The 21,808-nt window shown below is 45.0% G+C and overlaps 1 protein-coding gene across 2 annotated transcripts in view; it reads left to right on the top strand.

Moving 5' to 3' along the window:
* NID1 (nidogen 1) overlaps nucleotides 1–21,808 on the top strand; it is a 96,195-nt gene that overhangs the window by 45,218 nt on the left and 29,169 nt on the right. For both annotated transcript variants that reach the window (XM_019953832.2, XM_019953831.2), the window contains exons 6-11: nucleotides 105–356; nucleotides 1,930–2,130; nucleotides 4,750–4,995; nucleotides 6,767–6,910; nucleotides 14,101–14,226; nucleotides 20,610–20,759. In XM_019953832.2, the coding sequence (XP_019809391.2) occupies nucleotides 105–356; nucleotides 1,930–2,130; nucleotides 4,750–4,995; nucleotides 6,767–6,910; nucleotides 14,101–14,226; nucleotides 20,610–20,759 (1,119 nt within the window). The remainder of the gene's footprint in view (nucleotides 1–104; nucleotides 357–1,929; nucleotides 2,131–4,749; nucleotides 4,996–6,766; nucleotides 6,911–14,100; nucleotides 14,227–20,609; nucleotides 20,760–21,808) is intronic.

Below are 21,808 nucleotides of genomic sequence, written 5' to 3'. Positions count from 1 at the left end.
CCTTTACCCCAGCACTGCTGGGCTCTTTGCTTTATGGGTACAGAGCCCACCAGACACGCTATTCTATTCTGAAGGGCTGGCTTCTTTCTTCGTTTCTCGTTCAGGTTCCCCGCAGCGAGTTAACGGCAAGGTGAAAGGGAGGATCTTTGTGGGGGACAGCCAGGTCCCCATTGTCTTTGAGAACACCGACCTCCATTCGTACGTGGTAATGAACCATGGGCGGTCCTACACAGCCATCAGCACCATTCCTGAGACTGTCGGGTACTCTCTGCTTCCTCTGGCCCCTATTGGAGGCATCATTGGATGGATGTTTGCAGTGGAGCAAGACGGATTCAAGAATGGCTTCAGCATCACAGGTAATTGACCTTAAAATTAATGGGCTGGGTTGAATGGAAAGGGAACTCTATGTGTCTGCAGATAAGTTACAAATAAGTATTTTGTGGCTCTGGAAGTAAGGTGTTAGGGTAAAATCATCAAGTTTTTCATTAGTATACAAGGAGATGAGACCAGTCAATCCTAAAGGAAATCAACCCTGAATTCATTGGGAGGACTGATGCTGAAGCTCCATTACTTTGGCCACTTAAAGCGAAGAACCGACTCATTGGAAAAGAATGTGATGCTGGAAAAGATTGAGGGCAGGAGGAGAAGGGGCGAGAGATGATGAGATGCTAGATGGCATCAGCAGACATAAGTTTGAGCAAACTCTGGGAGACAGTGAAGGACAGAGAAGCCAGGCGTGCTGCAGTTCATGGGGTCACAAAGAGTTGCACACGACTGAGCAACTGAACAGCAACAACACATTAACTAAGACTGTCTAGAATTACATTTTGATCAGGGAGCGGTTTCATATTGGTGATGCTTTGTATATGGGTCGATTTAAATTGAAGTTACGTTGTGACTTACACCAACTTCAGGGAGGCAGAGGTAATCTTTACAAATTCCCTACAACAGCAAATATTTGTTTCTACAGTGGTCCTTCTTAACTGCCCCAGAACATGTGTTATCAGCGGGATATCTGCCTGGACCTGGGGACTGTAAAGCAGGAGTTGTCAGACTTTTTCTGCAAAGAGCCAGAGAATAAATAGTTTAAGCTTTGCCTAAATATTTTGGGCTATTCGTTCTCTGTTGCAGCTATTCAGCTCTGTTTTTATCAGTTGAAACCAGGCATAGATAATACACAAATCAATGAGCATGACTGTGTTCCAATGAAATTATTCATGGGCACTGAAATGTAAATTTCATATAATTTTCACATATCATGAAATAGCTGCCAGCCATGCTATCAGGGGAGACTTCATACGTGGAAAAGGGAGGAAGCTGGAAGAAGGTGGAATGTTTTTTTCCTGCTTGTTTGGGGCTGCTGCCCTGCATAGACCAAGGGGAGTTCCTGAGCCAGCACCCATGGTATGTGCTTCTAGGATGGTATCTGGACTTGGTGATGGTTTTCCCTGAACAACTCACCCATCCTGGCTGGGGCGTAGCTGTGAACAATAGTCATCCCCTTAACTGATGTCTTAGAGCACTTGACATTTGGCAGAGCACTTTTTAACATACTTATCTAATTTCCGCAAGATAGATATTGTACACCAGTTTCATCATCAGGAAATGGAGGCTCAGTGGGTTTAAGTAACTCATTCAAGTTTACCCGACCAGTACTGAGCACAAACCCCAATACCCTGCTTTTTCCAGCACAAATCCTGAGCCCGCCTGTCTCAGATGCTAGTTTTCGGATGGGAAATGGCTTTGTTCCTTGTGCGTGACTGAGTTGGGCTGAGAGGATGGCCCTTTCCTTGACATCACTGGCCCTATTTCTACTCACCAGACTAAAGCATCTGTAGAGGAGGTGTGAACCTGTCCCCACCATGAGTCCGGGCAGGCATGAATGTGACTTCTTTGACAGCAAAGTGACAGACTGACCTTGCTTTGCAGGGGGGGAGTTCACCCGCCAGGCTGAGGTGACCTTTGTGGGGCACCGGGACAAGCTGATCATTAAGCAGCAGTTCAGCGGCATTGATGAGCACGGACACTTGACCATTGACACGGAGCTGGAGGGCCGCGTGCCGCAGATCGCCTTTGGCTCCTCGGTGCACATCGAACCCTACACGGAGCTCTACCACTACTCACGGCAGGGTGAGCCGCGTCCCGCATCCTTCAACCCAGGGCAGCGCTGCACGTGGGCTCCAGCCTGAGCTCATGCTGTCTCCTGGCCTCCAGAAAGGGAAACGCAGGGGTTACCTTACTCAGATCACCTTCCCTTAATTACAGACATTGAGCATGCTCATTGGAGAGACTTTAGCGCAGAAAAGAAAATAAGCATGACTTACAGACCTAAAACCAGGACACAATTATTAAATTAAGTGTATTTCTTTCAGCCTTTTCCTTATATACAAAATATATCCCAACGTATATATACCTCACATATATATATTTATATATCAACATGTATTCTATCCTTATATATGAAAAATCATGTACTTCTCCTTATATATAAAAATATCCCAACATATGTATATTACACATATATTCACATATATATCAACATGTATACTAGCCCAACATAAATAGCTCATCATATGATATAATTTCAGAATAAAATAATTTTATTATATATCTATATGTAGTTTTTAAACTTTTCATTTCAAATTTACAGAAAGTTGAAAATAGCACCATATCCACATATCATTTCCCCAGCTTCACCGATTGTTAACATTTTGCTACATTCTCTTAATTGTTCTCTCCCTTCCTTATATATAAGAGAGAGTAAGTTGTAGATGCTGTGATCCTGCATCTCCTAAATATTTTACAATATTTCACATGTTTTTTCTAATGACAAGAATATTCTCTCATGGTCCCAGTACAATCATCAAAATCAGGAAGTTTAACATTGATGCAATACTATTGTATACTCTACAGTCAAGTATATAGTTTTGATTTAAATTGCAATCATACCGCGTTATTGTATGTTCACTTTTCCGGTTAGGTCAAATCATGACTGCTTGATAGTTCCATTAAATAGGCTTTGCAAACACTTTCAATGAATCTATACCATTTTATTGTATGGCTGTCAATTTAAACCATTCTCTTTTCTAAAGCTTACATTATTTCCAATTTTCCTTGTCTCCATGAGTTGCAATGATCATCTTCATCATAAACCTTGACCAAATTTCTGATTCTTTTCTGACCGAATTCCTAGAAATAGAAGTGATGAGTCAAAGGAAACTCTTTAAAGTCTCTTACTAAATTGCCATCTAGAAAAGTTGTACCAGTTACCATGACTTCGTGGCCTGCTCGGGCTCTCCTGGGGAAAATGAGAGGGTGGGTAGGAGGTGGGAGGAGTATCAGGAGGACCCCACCTGCAAGTCAGGCTGTGACCAGATGGTGTTTCTGGCAGTCCAGCACATGGGAACTGGACAAGAGGCAGCTTACACCAATCTTTTATTTATCCTCTGGCTTTTATTACCAACTACAGCAGAGCACACAAATATAAAGAGCCTTTTGTACTTCTTTTTTTTTAAAATAGGAAGTCAAGATTTTTCACTGCATGGGCCAAAAGTAAACTAGCTCTCTTCTGAGTAGGGAAGACTGTCTCTCTTCTCTATTGAGATTTGCTCACAGCTCTTTAGTAATTTATAGAAATTGGCTACTGAAACCTATTAGTGTCTCATTTTTATACATCAGAGAACCGTTTAATCTAGAGTTATTTATAGCAGCCACTGTTTATTGAATCCTAAGTGAGATGACCCATAGAAAGCAGTCAGCACTCTGCTTGTCACATGGTCAGTGCTCCATAAATGGTAGTTTGTCTTGTAGAGGATTAGCCTGCTTGATTCCAGACATTCTATATATATTATCTCATCCTTACCCCAGTCCATGTTGTAAAGGAAACAGGGTAAAGAAGTTAGTAACTGGTCTGTGATCATGCTCCTTGTGAATGAAGGTCCAAGTTGTGAATTCTCGAGTATCTCTTTCCAAGCTGGTGCTCTTTCCATCAGCCCTTAGTCCCGGGGTTGACTAAGGAACTTACAGAGAAACACTTGATGAGAAAAAGCAATAAATATTCCTAATGCAAATAACAGCAATAATAGGAAATCTAGGTAGCAGAATGAATCTCAACACTGAAATAAATGGTCTTATTTATCCTGTTCCATCTGACCTCTCATCTGATCACATTATGAGCAGAGAATACTGCTGATTATTTCATTTATTTATTTTGGGTTTTGCTGGGTCTGCACTTCTGGTCAGGCTTTTCCTCTAGTTTCTGCCAGTGGGGGCTGCTCTCTAGTTGCGGGGGGCAGGCTTCTCATCGCAGTGGCCTGGTCAGGCTTTTCCTCTAGTTTCTGCCAGTGGGGGCTGCTCTCTAGTTGCGGGGGGCAGGCTTCTCATCGCAGTGGCCTGGTCAGGCTTTTCCTCTAGTTTCTGCCAGTGGGGGCTGCTCTCTAGTTGCGGGGGGCAGGCTTCTCATCGCAGTGGCTTTGCTTGTCACGGAACAACGACTCTGCGGTCCCAGGGCTTCGGCAGTTGCAGCTCCTGGGCTCTAGAGCACCGGCTCAGTAGTTTTGGTGCAGGGGTTTAGTTGCTCCACAGCATGTGGTATCTTCCCGGACCAGGGATCGAACCCATGTCCCCTGCATTGGCAGGCAGATTCTTTACCACTGAGCTACCAGGGAAGCCCTGCTGATGATTTTCATGTCCTAAGCCTCTTGCATCCTCAAGCTCTCTCCTCTGTCTCCTGCTTCCACCCATATCCAGTGATCACATCATTCTCCACCCGGGAGTACACGGTGACGGAGCCCGAGCGACATGGCACTGCCCCTTCGCACGCCCACACTTACCGGTGGCGCCAGACCATCACCTTCCGGGAGTGCCTCCACGACGACTCCCGGCCGGCCCTGCCCAGCACCCAGCAGCTCTCTGTGGACAGCGTGTTTGTCCTGTACAACCAGGAGGAGAGGATCCTGCGCTATGCTCTCAGCAACTCCATTGGTCCTGTGAGGGGTAAGAGGTGGCGGCTCGGACTGGGAGTTGTGTGTGTGTGTGTGTGTGTGTGTGTGTGTCCACCTGCGTGGCCCTCTCTGTGTTTTTGACGTGTTGTTCTTCATCTCTTGTTCTCGGTAAGAAGAAAGTCATGCTAAAATAGCTCCTGACAAAAATAAACATCTTCTCATCTATGATTCTTAGAAAACCTAAGGTAAAGAGTAGACCATTCAAGGGCTGCACCTGCCTGCAGCCGGGCATTTATTTTTATTTCTGTATTTATTTTCTACTCTTTTCCATTATGATTTATTACAGAATATTGAATATAGTTCCCTGTGCTATACAGTAGGGCCTTGTTCTTTATCCATTCTATACCATTCTATATGTAATAGTCTGTATCTGCTAATCCCAAACTCCCCAGTCCTACCCTCCCCTTCTCGCCCACCCCTGCCCCCCACACTTGACAACACGGGTCTGTTGTCTGTGGCTGTGAGCCTGTTTCTGTTTTGTAAATAAGTTCTTTGTGTCATATTTTAGGTCGCACATATAAATGATAACATAGGTATTTGTCTTTCTGACTTCTTCACTTAGTAAGGTAGTCTCTAGGTCCATCCATGTAGCTGCAAAATGACATTATTTCATTCCCTTTTCCCTTTTATGGCTGAGTAATATTCTGCTGTATATATGTACCACACCTTTATCCATTCATCTGTCAATGGGCGTTTAGGTTCTTCCCTGTCTTGGCTGCTGTGAACATAGGGACATGTATCTTTTTGTAGTTTTGTCTGGATATATGCCCAGGAGTGGGATTGCTGGATCATATTGCAACTCTGGTTTTCAGCTTTTTGAGGAACCTCCATACCATTTTCCATAGTAGCTACACAAATTTACATTCCCTCACAGTGCACGAGGGTTCCATTTTCTGCACACCCTTTCCACCATTGTTATGTGTAGACTTTTTAATGATGGCCATTCTGACTGGCGAAAGGTAGTACCCCTTGTAGTTTTTATTTGCATTTACCTGATAGTTAGTGATATTGAGCATCTTTTCATGTGCCTATTTTAAAAAACTCTGACACTCACTGTGAAAGGAATGTGTGCTCAGGGCTTGGGGAAATCCAAATCAAATCTGCTAAAAGTCAGGCCCAGAGCCTACAGCGAGCTCTCTGCCCTGGGACAGCACAGTGTGGAGCTGGGGTCTGGGCTGGGCTGCTTCTGGTTGTGGAAGAACCTGGAGCCAGTGCGATAGCCCAGCCTCAAGGCCTCACGTAGTCCAAGTCTTTAGGCCCTAGAGGTTCTGTATATTTGGTGTCTGGGTGTGGTATTTCTCTATCTCAGTTATTTTTGGTTCTCCCTCCATACTCAGGTCACTTCTCCAGCTGGTCAGATTGGCCCTTGGCTCTCCATACACCAGAAGAGGGCAGGTGTTTCTCTCCCTCCTTTGACTGCTGTAGCTCCAGGCATCAGGGGTTGGCATATTTTTTCTTAGAAGGCCAAACAGCAAATCCTGGAGGCTTTGCTCATCATGCAGTTTCTGTCATGAGTGCAGTTCTACAACTGTAGCACAAAAACAGGCATAGACCACTTTCAAGTAAATGCATGTGGCCGGTTTCCAATAAAACTTTATAAAAATAGACATGAGTCCAAAGGGATGTAGTTTGCTGATCCCACTTCAAGTGAGCAGGAGTCAGCAGGTTTCCTGGTCATCAATCCTGTCCTACTTTCTGGGGGAGGAGGTAACCTGTAAGTGTTTCTGAATCCTCACGTGGTTTCAATGTCTCTGCCTTTGCAGATGGCTCCCCTGATGCCCTTCAGAATCCTTGCTACATTGGCAGTCATGGGTGTGACTCCAATGCGGCCTGTCGCCCTGGCCCAGGGACCCAGTTCACCTGCGAGTGCTCCATCGGCTTCCGAGGAGACGGACGGACCTGCTATGGTACAGCCATTCACTCTGACGTGTGTGGGGAGGCTTGCGGGGGGCAAACAGATACTGTAAAGCAGAGAGCTGGGAGAGGCAAGGAAACACAGGGGAGATAAATACTGATGGGTGTGCCGAGTTGTTTAAGCCCCACACTTGGTGTTTCCCCACGATGGTAAGGGTCCTGGCCCCTTCATCATCTGATCAGATGCCCCGACTCTAAGCAGCAGAGCAGAATTTATAAGGCCATACACCACTTCATCTTGAGAATACACAGGTTTAAAGGAAAGAGAAAGTCAGGGCTGCTTATAACTACACATAATATGACCATATGGAGTAGGAAATGGCAACCCACTCCGTTATGCTTGTCTGGAAAATCCCAGGGACAGAGGAGCCTGGTGGGGCTACGGTCCATGGGGTCACAGAGTCTGATGTGACTCAAGTGACTTAACATGTGTCCATAACTGTTAGTAACATTGTTGTGTTAGGTGTTTCACAAACACCGTCTCATCTAATTCAGCAGCTCTGATAGATGTTTTCATTTCTGTCTTTTAAAAATCATTTTTAATTGTGGTAAAGTGCACATAATATAAAATTGATCATTCTAACCATTTTTAAGTGTACGGTTCAGTGGCATTAAGTACTTTCACGTTGTGTGACCATCACCAGCGTCCATGTCCAGATCTCTTTTCATTTGCAGAATTGAAACCCTATTGCCATTAAATAATGACTTTCCATAGCCCCCGGCCCCAGCCCCTGGCAACCACCATTCTACTTTCTACAAATTCCAGGACTCTAGGTAACTCATGTAAGTGGAATCATGTACTATCTGTCCTTTTGTGACTGGCTTATTTCACATAGCATCATATCCTCAAGGTTCATACATATTGTAGCCTGTGTCACAATTTCCTTACTTAAAAAAAAAAATTTATTGGACTATGGTTGATTTACAATGTGGTATTAGTTTCAGCTGTACAGCAAAGTGAATATGTTTTACATATATCTACTCCTTTTTAGATTCTTTGCCCTTATAGACCATTACAGAGTATTGAGTAGAGTTCCCTGTGCGAAACAGTAGGCCCTTATTAGTTATCTATTTTATATATAGTAGTGTGTTTGTGTTATCCCAATCTTCCAGTTTGTCCCTTCCCCCTTACCCCCTTCCCTCCTTTGTAAAACTGAGAAATAGTCCATGATATGCATATATTCATTTTTTTACAAAAACCATTCATTTGTCTGTGGACAGTTGGGTTGCTTTACTTCTTGGGCTCTTGTGAATATTTCTGCTGTGAACATAGGGGTACAAATATCTGTTTAAGACTCTGCTTTCAACTCTTCTGGGGATATACCCAGAAGTAGAATTGCTGGATCACATCAACTCTGTGTTTGACTTTTTTGAAGAACCGTCACGTTGTTTTCCACAGCAGCTGCATCATTTTATATCCCACCACCAGTACACAAGGGCTGCAATTTCTGCACATCCTTGCCAACACTTGTTTTGTTTTTTTGATAGCAGCCACCCTCATGGGTGGGAAGTTTACTCCTGTTTTTACAGATGGGAAACTGGAACCAAGGATATTAGAATGTTGGACCTTGAGTACCTGACTTAAGTGCCTCTATTCCACTGTCTTCATTGTATAATACTTATTACTTAAAATTTCACTTTGAATACTTTCACAAGTTTAGCTTGATATTTATGTTTGTTACTAAATTTTAATTTGCCCCCAAAAGACAGTTAGTTGACTCCTATCTTGATGAAAAATCCACACAGATGCAACTAGTGTAAGAATAGCAAATGCTAGGAATGCCCTGGTGGTCCAGTGGTTAGGACTTTGAGCTCCTACTGCAAGGGGCACAGGTTTGATCCCTGACCGGGGGACTAAGATCCCACAAGCTGAGCCTTATGGCCAAAAACCCACAATGTCGAATGCTTCCTTAACCTGCCACGGTATGCTCACCAACAAATGTAAGGAATGCTAGAGGTAAGCTTCCCTAGTGAAATGGGTAGTGTGCACATGTCTGTTTGGTTAGAATGATGAGCAGCCCCCTTGAATGACTATAGCCAAAATAATCTGTGTAGCACAGCAGAATTTGGAGTATAGGAATGATGCCTGTGGTCTGGAATCCACTGAATTGAATCCACTGAATGCCTCCAATTAATGGCAGCTTTAGTGTGCTGATTTAGTGTGAAGGTTAGCTGATCATGCTGCATTTGCTTCAGAGTGAAATTTACGAATGGTGTTCACTGGAAGGCCTGAAAGGATGAAGAACAGAAACGAGGCTTACGGGAACAGCTTGTACGATTGTTCAGCCAGCTTGCTGATATCTTTGTCTGTGTGACAGAATTCAGTCTGAGACTTGTTTCCCTTGTAACATACCACTGTGTAGGGGACATAGTTCCTACTCACCTCTGATCTTCAGAGTTTCCCAGTATTTCCCCAGAGAGCCCACCAGTCTTGAATGGCTGAATTGGCTCAGGCCGGTTTAGAGCAGCATGATCCCGTGTGTGTGTGAGCAGAGCCCTGCCAGACAACACATAGAGATGGGGCGACCCCATTTCTCTAGCAGAAGCCTCCAACTCTGTAGTCTTTATGCAGCCCAGCTTCAGCTTCCTAAGCAAATTGAACAGTAATAAAACATGGAGCCATCTTCTCCAACTGCTAAAGCCATACGTGCATGAATGCTTAGTCGCTCTAGACGTGTCCAACTCTTTGAAACCTTATGGACTGTAGCCCACCAGGCTCCTCTGTCCAAGGGAGTCTCCAGGCAGGAATACTGGAGTGGGTTGCCATGCCCGCCTTGCTGAAGCCATAACCTTGGGCTAATCCTGCTTTGGCTGGCTGCTTCATCTCCCAAGGCACAACCAGCCATGCTTTATGGATTGATGTGTTGCTGTCCTGGAAACCCTTCTTATGTCCTCGCCCACGAAGACATGTTCATGTGTACCTGGTTTTGCCCTATGGTTAGCCCTCAGCGTGGCAGATTTGCCCCATGGAATCTACACGTGGGTCTGTTCCCAGTCCTGCTACTTTTTGTTCTGAGTCACGAGAATAAGCCTCGTAGTATTAATGCATTGAGACACCAGGCTGTTGGTATGAAATTGCATTAAGCAGATCACTTCACATATTATTTTGACCTGGAAAGTGCCTCAGAAGAGAAGAATGAGGATGAGCCTTTGTCATTCAGCGTGTGTCGCATTGATATAATGATAGATGACATCCAGAACAAGGATGGGGTTGGTTGGATACTGCAAGGTGACTGTTCAGGGTAATTTGGAGAAGATTTCCAGTTGAATCAGAGCTCTGGTGCCTGGTAGGACGGCTTCCCTGTATTTCTCAGTTGGGAGGCTGTAAGAGAGAGTTTTGGACAATCTCTCATTGAGTAATTTTGAGTGCACTCAAGGCATTTAACAAATCTGTCCTGAGACGAGTCTCCTCCCAGAGCCTGGCATTTATGAGGAGGACACACTGGAGAAACTATTATTTGTTGGAGTTTTTGAAAATATGTGAAAAGTAGCCACTCAGAAAAAAAGTCAAAACGGAAGCAGTGATTACAAGAATAATTCAGGATCTTCCTGTTGGGTTAGGGAATGGTTTATTTGAGAGGAAATCTCTTCCTAGAGAAAATGTTGTCCAGATATTGACCAGTAAGAACAGTAATGAACTTCCAGGTGCTTCAGTGGTAAGGAACCCGCCTGCCAATGCAGGAGACAGAAGAGACGCAGCTTCCATTCCTGAGTCAGGAAGATCCCTGGAGTAGGAAATGGCAACCCACTCCAGTTTTCTTGCCTGGAAAATTCCATGGACAGAGGAGCCTGGAGGGCTACAGTCCACAGGGTCACAAAGAGTTGGACACAACTGAGAGCATATGCACACACACATACACACACACAAACAAGAACAATAATCTTCAAGGAAATATTGTGATATTCTATAAGGAACAGTTATCACTAGTTCATTGTTTCTACTGAAGAATGGATTAGAGTCCTAGCCTCCATTTACAGAAGAGGGTTTCAATCAGACATTCAAAGAATTTCCAAACTATAAGGACCGTGAGATATCAGCAGGGAGATTGCTAGGGTTTTGCTGTAAAAAAAAAAAAAAAAGGCATCACCCAGCTTGGCTCTTACGTGTAGACCTTCGTGGAGGTGGGAATGGTGCTGGGGAACCATTCCCTCCCTCATCCCAGGAGCCCCCAGATCCTATTTGCCAGTGGTTCTCCCAGTAGGGCCTGCCAGAGGACATCCTTCCAATCACCTAAGAAGCTTTCTTGAAACATGCAATCTCCCTTTCCATAAACCTCCCAGTGGCAGACTTCCCTGGTGATCCAGTGGATAAGACTCTGCACTCCCAGTGCAGGGAGCCTGAGTTTCATCCCTGGTCAAGGAACTAAGGTGCTCACATACTGCAACTAAAGATCCCACATGCCGCAACTAAGACCCAGCACAGCCAGATAAATAAATACTTTTTAAAAAACCTTCCGGGGGAAATGAAGCTTGGAAAATATCCCCTGGTGATTGTGTTCTGTCCCTGTGATTGAAAACTGCTGCTCTGTGCTCTGGCAGCTCAGTCTCGGCTGTGGAGCCCTGCAGTCTGCACGGGGTGTCCTCTGAGAGCTGCAGTGCAGAGGCAGTGAAGCCAGAATGACTTTTCCTCCCATGTTGCTGAGGCAGCAGCTGGTGGATAGAGCCAGGAAGCCACACTTGCTGAATATCCCTCTACCCCAGCCCAGCTCCAGCTTCTTAAAAGGGGGCTTCGGTGGGGCTTTGTTCTGCAACCTTCCAGCAGTGCTTGGACTTGTCCCTTGGTCTGACATCTTGCAGCTCTTTTTTTTTGACTGAAGTATAGTTGACTTACAGTGTTGTGCCAGTCTCTGCTCTACAGTAAAGAACTCAGTTATACACATGTATACTTTGCTTTTTAAATATTCTTTTCCATTATGGTTTATCTCAGGATATTGAATATAGTTTCCTGTGCTATACAGTAGGGCCTTGGTTTTTATCCGTTCTAAATGTAATAGTTTGCATGTACCAAACCCAGACTCCCGATCCATTCCGCCCACCCTGCCTCTTGGCAACCACAAGTCTGTTCTTTATGTCTATGCGTCAGTTTGTGTTCAGTTGTTGTTGTTCAGTTGTTAAGTCACGTCCAACTCTTTGTAACCCCATGGACTGCAGCACACCGGGTTTCCCTGTCCTTCACCATCTCCCAGAGTTTGCTCAAACCCATGTCCATTGAGTCAGTGGTGCCATCCAACCATCTCATCCTCTGTCGCCCCCTTTTCCTCCTGCCTTCAATCTGTCCCAGCATCAGGGTCTTTTTCAGTAAGTCGGCTCTTCACACCAGGTGGCCAGAGTATTGGAGCGTCAGCTTCAGCATCAGTCCTTTCAATGAATATTCAGGATTGATTTCCTTTAGGATGGACTGGTTTGATCTGTTTTGTGGGTAGGGTCATTTGTGCCATAGTTTAGATTCTACATGTAAGTGATATGAGATTTTATATCTTAAGCATGTCACAGAAATGTACGCTGCAGTATAGTTTCAAAAAGCTGAATGCCATTTGGTTTGTGTTTTGTCTGAGTGTAGGTCCAACTGTGGGGCTGAAGTGGCAAAAATGCTTGTGTTGTGTGACATTGTCTAATAAGCCAGCAGGACTTTTGCCTCATCAGGAAAGAGACTGGCTAGACAGGCCACTGGAGGTAAACGCACGAGCAAGATTCATGTTATGGAGTTGAGAAGGGGAGGTTGAGAGGGGAGGGGAGTTGTGTGGTCTCAGACATTATGAAATCTTCCTCACATGCATCTCCAAGAGTTCGAAAAATGCCAGAAGTAACTACACCCTGAGAATGAGGTTGGCACAGAGGGATCTTGTGTGACTGTGTTTATTTCAAATCATCAGTGGGCAGGTAACCAAGGAGATGACAGATCAGCTTGATTTTTTTGTCTGGGCCAACCAGCCTTACAGCAGTGGTAACTACAGACTGGCCTCCCAATGCCGTGGCCATCCAAGGTCTGTGTTCCTAGAAATGGAACAGCCTCATGCTGGTGGTATAGGTATTATACTTAATAATAGGCACATTTCTTTTATTTTTAATTTTTTTTCTTTTTTTGGCCATACCACATGACATGAGAAATCTTAGTTTTCCAACCAGGGATCAAACCCATGCCCCTGCACTGGAAGCATGAAGTCTTAACCACTGGACCACTAGGCAAGTCCCAATAGGTACATTTCTTGAGCAGGTCAGGCTTGCATCTATTTTCTGTAATCTTCAGAAGGACTTCCCAAGATAAATAGTAGTGTATGTACTTACTAACAGGGAAACTGAGGCAGAGTAGTTTGGCAGCTTCTCCAGGACCACACAAGCTAGTCACCAAAGGAGGCAGGATTTGAACCTAGCTGTGTTCAGCTCCAGTATTCTTGCCTGGAGAATTCCATGGACAGAGGAGCCTGGCGGGCTACAGTCCATGGGGTCACAGAGTCAGACACGAGTGAGCAACTAACACGTGTATATGTATGTGTGTGTTCAGCTTTGAAATGTGTATTTCTTTGTTCCCGTCATACCACTCGATGACCGCAGAATTATCCTATGAGAGAACATCACTTTTAATCTTATGAGTTAATGATTTGCCTTTTAGTGCCTTAAACTCAAGATGGTGGCACATGCGTGATCAGTCATGTCTGACTCTGGTGGAGCCCACCAGACTCCTCTGTCCATGGGATTCTCCAGGCAAAAATACATGCCTTCTTCCAGGGGATCTTCCCCACCCAAGAATCGAACCTGCGTCTCTTATGTCTCCTCCATTGAAGGCTGGTTCTTTACCACTAGCACCACCAGAGCATATTTAATTACAGTCTGTAGCTTAGGAACCTTATTCAGAGTTGGGAGACTTGTCTGCACATCTTTCTAATACAGATGTGCCCATCTGATGTTAGTGGTCCCTGGGTCAACAACTAACTCCAGGAGATGGAAGGTGGAAAGGGTTGGGGGGAGGTGGGAGAAGCACAGTTTTATTTATGAGGAGGGCCTTGGGATCACTATCTCCAGTTATGCACAGAAGAAAATATTTAGCGATACTTTTGGAATACTAAAAATGTGTTTTAAAATGGATCCATTTGCAGGCCAAAATACTTTATATTTTATTATGTATAGTGATGTTGGGAGAGGTGTTTTTTTTTAAGTCTGCACTTAAAACAAAATTTTGCTTTAGATATCGACGAATGTTCAGAGCAGCCCTCAGTGTGTGGCAATCACGCGATCTGCAATAACCACCCAGGAACCTTCCGCTGTGAGTGTGTGGAGGGCTACCAGTTTTCAGAGGCTGGAACATGTGTGGGTAAGTGCTGTGGGTGACTTTTGTTTATGTTCTTTTACCATATTCTTTTCTATTATAGTTTATCCCAGGATATTGAGTACAGCTCCTTGCATTACCCAGTAGGACCTTGCTGTTTATTCTCTACATAAGAGTTTGGATCTGCTAACCCCAAAGTCCCAATCCTTCCCTTTCCCACCTCCCTTCCCCAGGCAACCACCAGTCTGTTCTTTATGTCTGTGAGTAGATGACTTTTCAAAACGAGTGTTCATAGGATGTATGTCAGTGCCTGTGTGAATGGTATTGCCTCAGTAATTAGCCTGGCTGAGATGGAAGATTCCTGGTTTTGTTGTTGGGGAGGGCCGTTTACAAAGGTGAATCAGTCTCTGCTCCTTTCTTCTGACTACCTGGAGAGTCACAGGTACAAGGCATAAGCAGTATTATTTGTCTGCACTAGTAATACCATTCTCTTCTTATAAAACTCCTTTTAATTCTTTCCATTATTCTTTAAATAGCTACTCAAACAATTAGACATGTTTCTCCTTATAATCAGTGGCCTTGGGATTCATGTGGAGAGAACACCTTTTAGGTATTTGTGTCATTATCTGCCTTTGATTAAATTCTTCTTGGTTTGCATCTAAAACTCATTTGGGGCCTTTCTGTTTGTGGATTTCTGTTTTACAAACCACAAGTACTAGCATAACTTCATAGCCTATCAAAGTTAGAAGTTAAGGGGACTTCCTTGGCGGAAGATTAAGTGGTTAAGATTGCATCTGCCACGGCAGAGGCCCTGGGTTCAATCCCTGACTGGGGAACTAAGATCCCACGTGGTGGTGATGATGGGCCGACTACAAAGAGCCAGATTATTTAAATTTCCCCCCCTTTACCCACTGTTGCACTTTGACCTGTAGTTTCCAAGACTTTCAGGTTCAAAGATTCTTGGATATTTCTAGGTCTGGAGGGCAACATGCTGAAGGGGCATTTGAGCTCAACATTTATTCCCAATTTAAGACATATTTCTCTTTCACTGCATCAAGGAACCATCTCTTTTCCCCTTCCTTGCTGTTTACTAAACCCTAGCAGGCTTTGTGTTTGCTGTGTCTTGAAACTCATATGAGGCCGCCAAGGTCCCAGGGTGAGGTGGTGTCTTGAGGGTGGAGGGAACAGGCCGTTCTCATATTTTGAGTATGACCCAAACATCTGTGTACTGAGATACAGCCAGGTCCCTTTGCACAGAGCTGAGATTTCAGCTCTGCTAAAGTTACCTCTATCTTTTTTTTTCCCATTGAGAACAACAATTTCTTTGAATTTGGCCTTTCTTTCTCTGCTTTTTTCAATGAAGGAGATTCAAAGGTCTATTTTTGTGGCAGTACCATTTACATTACATTTCGGCTCAAACTTGGGTGGCAGATCCTTTAACCCTTGGGTGGTGACATGAACAATGCTGGGACAGACATGTGTGAGGCATGATGTCCTGGGTTTCTGTTTCCAGCTTTTCCTGGCATCCACCCTCATGGAAGGGCTAGAGCAGGGTGTAACACAGGTGGTAAGCAAATGTCTACTCCTAGGCTTTTGATTTTGAGGAGGACACTTAACTTCTCTGTCACCTGTAAAATGAGGTGATTAGACTGGACCATGGGCTTCCTGTGTCCCAAGGAGCCCTTAGAGATGCCCAGGATCTGCCAATAGGGACACAAGTAAGCCAAGGACAGAGTATTTCATTTTCCTGTATATGAAATTTCGAGTAACATTTTGTTTGAGTAATGGATCCCATTGCTTAGAAACAAGTATGAAAACCACTTGAAGATCATCGAGTTCAAGTGCTTCTCCCCCTGTCAGTAGCCTCTACGCAATTCCATTTTACTTGGCCTTTTGTCTCTTTTAATTGGCTCCTTTGAGACTTAACCACACAGAGTGATGGCTCACTGGATAAAACCAAGTCTGCCCGAAAGCAAAAAATATACTCTGGCTCATCATTGGATAATTTAGTGGTCAGTTTCACTCTCCCGGCATTCCTTGTTCAAACTGGATCCTGGGAACTGGTGGTCCAGTGGTTAAAAGACTCCCTGCTTCCACTGCAGGGGCACCGTTTCAACCCCTGGTTGGAGGAGTAAGGTACCTCAAGCCTCGCAGCTTGGCTGCCCCCCACATAATAATAAAATAAACAGAAGCATAGATGAAGGTGATGGCTAAGCAGGACCCATCCATCTAGGCTGTGGCAAGGTCCTTCCCTGTTATGACGGGTGGGGCAAAGTGAGGCAGGAGCAAACACAACCTGTGGAGTGATCACTCGCATTCTTTAAATGACAAATATTTAATGGAGGAGGACTGAGACTCCTTTGCTGGTTATTCTGTCTGAATACATTTTTTCTACCTTTGTTTGACCCCAATTCTCCAAGCGTGTCCTTTTCACATTTTGTGAGCTGAAGGAACTGGTCAAGAGAGGACCCTGGAGGAAAGAAGAACGTTAGAAATGATGGGAAGTGAGACGACGAGAGGGGTTCAAGGAAACAGAGTGTGGCCTTGGGTTGGTTCCGTGTAATCTGGTTTTCTGTTTTCCAGACAGAAATTTGGACCACTTTAGCAATTTAAAATCTAGTAACCCTCTAGCCCATAGGAGTTGCTTCAGTGATCCCTGTTCCAATCCATGGGAGTTAGTTAACATTTCAACTTCAGGAGTTTAAGCTGCTAAGTCCACAGTCTGGGCCTTCATCCACCAATACGGTACTTTGCCAACCTCTCATGGACCCGGCGGAGAAGGCAATGGCACCCCACTCCAGTACTCTTGCCTGGAAAATCCTATGGACGGAGGAGCCTGGTAGGCTGCAGTCCATGGGGTCGCTGAGGGTCAGACACGACTGAGTGACTTGACTTTCACTTTTCCCTTTCATGCATTGGAGAAGGAAATGGCAACCCACTCCAGTGTTCTTGCCTGGAGAATCCCAGGGATGGGGGAGCCTGGTGGGCTGCCGTCTATGGGGTCGCACAGAGTCGGACACGACTGAAGTGACTTAGCAGCAGCAGCAGCATGGACCCAGACCTTTGAAGAGCATCCTCTTCTTTACTTGTCCTCTGGCAGTGTTAAGAACTCTCTCTCCTGAAGCCCTTGAGGCAGGATAAATTGGAATTAATCTTGGAAAGACTCATTGAGGAAAAAGATGAGGAGTTCTCTTGTATCCAGTATAATCTAAACATTGAGGGCCTCCTTGGAGGGAAGGAAAGGTTCTATTATGACATTGTGAGGGCCACGACTCTGACCTGGGCCTTAGAACTATAAAACCAGAAGTTAAAGTACCTTATGAACCCCAGAGTATCTGAACCAGCCATCAGAAATCACCTCCTAGACCTCAGCCCTTGACTTTTTTTTAGGCTTAAATTATTGTTATTATGGATAATTTCAAACATATACAGAAGTAGAGAGAAAAACATAGTGAACCCTGCTGTACCTATTATTCAGTTTCCATTTTATAAAGCATTTTGTTCAGTTCAGTTCAGTCGCTCAGTCGTATCTGACTCTGCGACCCCATGAATCGCAGCACGCCAGGCCTCCCTGTCCATCACCACCTTCCGGAGTTCACTCAAACTCACGTCCATCAAGTCAGTGATGCCATCCAGCCATCTCATCCTCTGTCGTTCCCTTCTCCTCCTGCCCCCAATCCCTCCCAGCATCAGAGTCTTTTCCAGTGAGTCAATACTTTGCATGAGGTGGCCAAAGTACTGGAGTTTCAGCTTTAGCATCAGTCCTTCCAAAGAAATCCCAGAACTGATCTCCTTTAGAATGGACTGGTAGGATCTCCTTGCAGTCCAAGGGACTCTCAAGAGTCTTCTTCAACACCACAGTTCAAAAGCATCAATTCTTCGGCGCTCAGCTTTCTTCACAGGCCAACTCTCACATCCATACATGACCACTGGAAAAACCATAGCCTTGACTAGACGGACCTTTGTTGGCAAAGTCATGTCTCTGCTTTTGAATATGCTATCTAGGTTGGTCATAACTTTCCTTCCAAGGAGTAAGCGTCTTAATTTCATGGCTACAATCACCATCTGCAGTGATTTTGGAGCCTCCCAAAGTAAAGTCTGACACTGTTTCCACTGTTTCCCCATCTATTTCCCATGAAGTGATGGGACCAGATGCCATGATCTTAGTTTTCTGAATGTTGAGTTTTAAGCCAACTTTTTCACTCTCCTCTTTTACTTTCATCAAGAGGCTTTTGAGTTCCTCTTCACTTTCTGCCATAAGGGTGGTGTCATCTGCATTTCTGAGGTTATTGATATTTCTCCCAGCAATCTTGATTCCACCTTGTGCTTCTTCCGGCCCATCGTTTCTCATGATGTACTCTGCATAGAAGTTAAATAAGCAGGGTGACAATATACAGCCTTGACGTACTCCTTTTCCTATTTGGAACCAGTCTGTTGTTCCATGTCCAGTTCTAACTGTTGCTTCCTGACCTGCATACAGGTTTCTCAAGAGGCAGGTCAGGTGGTCTGGTATTCCCATCTCTTTCAGAATTTTCCAGTTTATTGTGATCCACACAGTCAAAGGCTTTGGCATAGTCAATAAAGCAGAAATAGATGTTTTTCTGGAACTCTCTTGCTTTTTTGATGATTCAGCGGATGTTGGCAATTTGATCTCTTGTTCCTCTGCCTTTTCTAAAACCAGCTTGAACATCTGGAAGTTCACGGTTCACATATTGCTGAAGCCTGGCTTGGAGAATTTTGAGCATTACTTTACTAGCGTGTGTGATGAGTGCAATTGTGCGGTAGTTTGAGCATTCTTTGGCATTGCCTTTCTTTGGGACTGGAATGAAAACTGACCTTTTCCAGTCCTGTGGCCACTGCTGAGTTTTCCAAATTTGCTGGCATATTGAGTGCAGCACTTTCACAGCATCATCTTTCAGGATTTGGAATAGCTCAACTGGAATTCCATCACCTCCACTAGCTTTGTTCGTAGTGATGCTTTCTAAGGCCCACTTGACTTCACATTCCAGGATGTCTGGCTCTAGGTGAGTGATCACACCATCGCGATTATCTTGGTCGTGAAGATCTTTTCCATCCCTATTACTACTACTGCTACTGCTGGGGAGGCTGGTAGTATTTTGCTGGTATATTTCAGTCTTTAAAGAAAACCCCCAATATCCTGTCATCTAACTAGAGTTACTAGTTTTTTATGCACATTATATGCATAATATATATCTGACATATAAGGGCAATTTTTTTAATACAAATACAAAGCTGTTACCATACCTAACAAAATGAACAATTTCTTAACATGATTGAATACCCAGTCCATATTCAAGTTTCCTTGATTATTTCAAGCATTTTTTATTGAGTTAGTTCATCTCAACCCTTGACTGTCATCTTGAGGCAAGAGTACAAGCTGGAGTCTGATTGTCTAGCCTCTGTGTCACATGCCTGCTTCCTGAGGCCTCATCCTAGGAGTCTTGTTATCAGGACCCTTTAGAAAATAATAAACCCATCTCCTGGACCTGTCTGTGCTTGAAAAGCTAGAAGTCATTCCTGTTCTACAGAGGAAGAAAGTGCAACTCTGGAAAGTTAGTAGGATTTATCCAAAGTCACATAGTGGACTCATATGCACCTGGTTGAAACCCAGGGCTTCCCTCCCCAGAGCCCTGCAGTCATTCCACTCTCCCTGTCTCACTTCCTGGGAGTTGATTTCTCCTTCCTTGGTGGGAAGTGGGTGACTTTGACTTTGGCATTCATAATAAATATTCCTCCCACCTAGTGAGCCAAGGGCTTCCCAGGTGGCTCAGTGGTGAAGAACCCGCCTGCCAATGCAGGAGACGTAAGAGACACAGGTTCGAGCCCTGGGTCAGGAAGACCCCCTGGAGGAGGGCATGGCTACCCACTCCAATATTCTTGCCTGGAGAATCCCATGGACAGAGGAGCCTGGTGGGCTACAGTCCACAGGGTCACAAAGAGTCGGGCGTGACTGAAGTGACTTCAGGCACGCACAGTGAGCCAAAGTCAAAAATACTGTGTGGCAGTCTCAGACCCTCAGGCCCAAACGCTCCACCAGCAGTTACACAGGAAGCGTGCCTGCCTGCAGCGGTCCACCTCCACATCCGGATGAAGCGGGAATCGGGTTCCGGGCACTGCGTGTGGAGAGTGGCCTGAGACAGAGCCCTGGGTTGAAGTTGAGGTCGGAAGCCAGGCTGTATGACCCACTGTGGGGTCAGTCTGTGCACGCTTAGCAGAGGTGGGATCAGGGGAGGAAACAAAGGAGAGCAGGGACAGCACCCCGCTGTGAGCGGGGATGAGCCTGAAGGGACGTCCGGGAGGCTGGGCCCCAGGCACAGTCTCCAGCTCATTGGACTACACTGCTTGGAAGGCCTGGGGACTGCTTAGGGGACTCACCTAAACACTGTGTGTTAACTTTCTGTCTGAAGCTGCCGTGGGCCTGCGCCCCGTCAACCACTGCGAGACTGGCCTTCACGACTGTGACATCCCCCAGCGGGCCCGGTGCATCTACATGGGCGGCTCCTCCTACACCTGCTCCTGCCTCCCAGGCTTCTCTGGGGATGGCCGAGCCTGCCAAGGTGCGTGGTTGCTCTGACTTTCCTTTCTGTGAGACCTGAAACAATTCCCCAGGTGATGCTTATCATATGCTAGTTACTCACCCACCTCTGAATCTAAGAGAATTATTCTCTCTAGGAAACAGCAACCCACTCCAGTATTCTTGCCTGGGAAATCCCATGGCCAGAGGACCCTGGCAGGCTACAGTCCATGGGGTCACAAACACAACTTAGCAACTAAACAACAACAAAATCTGTCAACTCTATTGAGTAAACAGGCTGAATTTTGTGTCTCAGGTAGTTTGAATTATGCGTTTTATTTGGGGAGCTGTGTCTTGTTGGAGAAGACACCTGTTCTCCCTGTACTATTTGTTCCATGTCACTTGCTTGTTCAGGCATAATTAAACGCCTGCTGTCTGCTAGGGACTAAGGAGATTGTTTGTCTTTCATGAAAAGACTAACAATGCTTACACACATGTAACTTAAAGTCCAGCCTTTTATTCACTAAGATATATACAGTTGTTCCGGAGAAGGCAATGGCAGCCCACTCGAGTACTCTTGCCTGGAAAATCCCATGGATGGAGGAGCCTGGAAGGGTCAGACACGACTGAGCGACTTCACTTTCACTTTTCACTTTCATGCATTGGAGAGGAAAATGGCAACCCACTCCAGTGTTCTTGCCTGGAGAATCCCAGGGACGGGGGAGCCTGGTGGGCTGCTGTCTAAGGGTGACTTAGCAGCAGCAGCAGCAGCATACAGTTGTTCATCTGGCCTCCTCTAATTTTGTGCTTCCCCAAAAATTAAGTCCCCTTTTTGACTGCAGAGGCAGAGAATAAATGACTCATAAAATTCTCTCGGATCTCAGATAGCCGATCGCTGGTGGCCAGCATGCTGTTCAAGATAGTTTGAAATAAGATAACTCTGAACAAAGTTTCCTGGTCCCTTGGTTTGCAAAATTACTTAACATTATGCCCTAGAGTATTTCTGGAAAGTCCAAGCCTTTCTAAGAGATCATGATTTCTGAAATACTTTTTCTTTGTTACTGAGAATATGAATTTTCTCTGGTCTCTGAG

Source organism: Bos indicus, chromosome 28 (assembly GCF_029378745.1).
Source record: "Bos indicus isolate NIAB-ARS_2022 breed Sahiwal x Tharparkar chromosome 28, NIAB-ARS_B.indTharparkar_mat_pri_1.0, whole genome shotgun sequence".
Lineage (NCBI taxonomy): Eukaryota > Metazoa > Chordata > Mammalia > Artiodactyla > Bovidae > Bos > Bos indicus.
Note: the sequence above shows the minus strand (reverse complement) of the source record. Positions and strands in the feature narration are given on the sequence as shown.